Below are 1,200 nucleotides of genomic sequence, written 5' to 3'. Positions count from 1 at the left end.
CTCCCTCGAAGAGACAAGAGCCTTCTCTGGAGGCAGGCCCCGCAGGGCCCCGGTGTCGGCAGCTTTGTCCGGAGGCATCGGCCGCAGCACCCCAGGGGTGAGTGCCTTCTGTGCGAGAGGGATGCGCAGGGCCCCCGAGCCGAGAGCCTTCTCTATGGGCAGGATGTGCAGTGACCGGGAGCCAGCAGCCTTCTCTGGAGGCAGGGGCCATGGTGCCCCTAAGCTGGAAGCCTTCTCTGTGGGCAGGATCCGTGGCATACCTGAGGCAGAAGCCTTCCCTGGAGGCAGGGGACGGGATGCCCCAGGGCTTGGAGCCTTCTCTGTGACTGGGACTCGCACTACCCCAGAGAAGGAAGCCTCTGTAGGCAGGGGCCGGGGAACAGCCAATCCAGAAGCCTTCTCCATGGGCAGGATCCGTGAGACCACAGAGCCGGGGACTTTTTCAATGGGCAGAGGCCACAGCACCCCAGGAGCAGGAGCCATCTCCAATGCTGGGACCTGCGACACCACAGAGCTGGGAGCCTTTTCCACAGACTGAGTCTGCAGAGTCTGGGCAGAAGCTTTGTCCGATAGCTGAAGCTGATCAGCCACAGGAGGCTCATCCACCAGCTGGGACTGTAGGGTCCCTGCCGTGGCGAGATGTCTGTCCGACAGTTGAGGATGCAGGCATTTTGCTGGGAACTCATCCAGCAGCTCAGGCTGCTGGGTCCTGCTGTCAAGGAGAGACTTGTCCGGTAAGGTCAAGACTCCAGGGGTGACAGGAGGCTCATCTGACAACTGGAGCTGCAGGGCACCAGGAGTAACCAGCGACTCATCTGACGACTGAGGAGATTCTGGAGATCTGCTGGGCAGATGAGGCTGTGAGGCATCACTGGAGGACTCATCCAGTGGCCAGAGCACCGCGTTGGTGGGAGGTTTGTCGGGCTGCTGAGGCTTCAGTGCCAAGATGATGGGCTGCTTCTCTGACTGCAGCCTTAGGGACAGGGCAGCCTGCGGCTTCTCTGCTGGCTGCAGGCGGAGTGACAGGGTGGTGGGAGGTTTGTCTGAAGGCTGCAGCCGGAGTGAGAGGGTGGTGGGGGGTTTGTTGGACGGCTTCAGCCTCAGTGACAACGTGGTGGGGGGTTTATTTGATGGTGGCAGTCTCAGCGCAAGGGCAGCGGGTGGTTTGTCTGGTGGAGGCAGCCTGAGGGCCAGCGTGGT

General features: G+C 61.8%; 1 protein-coding gene across 1 annotated transcript in view; it reads right to left on the bottom strand.

The window, feature by feature from the left end:
• Window positions 1–1,200, bottom strand: part of NSD1 (nuclear receptor binding SET domain protein 1) — a gene marked incomplete at its 5' end in the record, with an annotated part of 40,278 nt that overhangs the window by 676 nt on the left and 38,402 nt on the right. The window contains one exon of the mRNA XM_010009937.1: window positions 22–1,200. This exon is cut by the window's right edge and continues 1 nt beyond it. Coding sequence (XP_010008239.1) covers window positions 22–1,200 — 1,179 coding nt within the window. The remainder of the gene's footprint in view (window positions 1–21) is intronic.

Source organism: Nestor notabilis, unplaced genomic scaffold, assembly GCF_000696875.1.
Source record: "Nestor notabilis isolate BGI_N333 unplaced genomic scaffold, ASM69687v1 scaffold15132, whole genome shotgun sequence".
In the NCBI taxonomy this organism is placed as follows: domain Eukaryota; kingdom Metazoa; phylum Chordata; class Aves; order Psittaciformes; family Psittacidae; genus Nestor; species Nestor notabilis.
The sequence above is the reverse complement of the archived record's forward strand: the minus strand, read 5'-3'. Positions and strand labels throughout refer to the sequence as shown.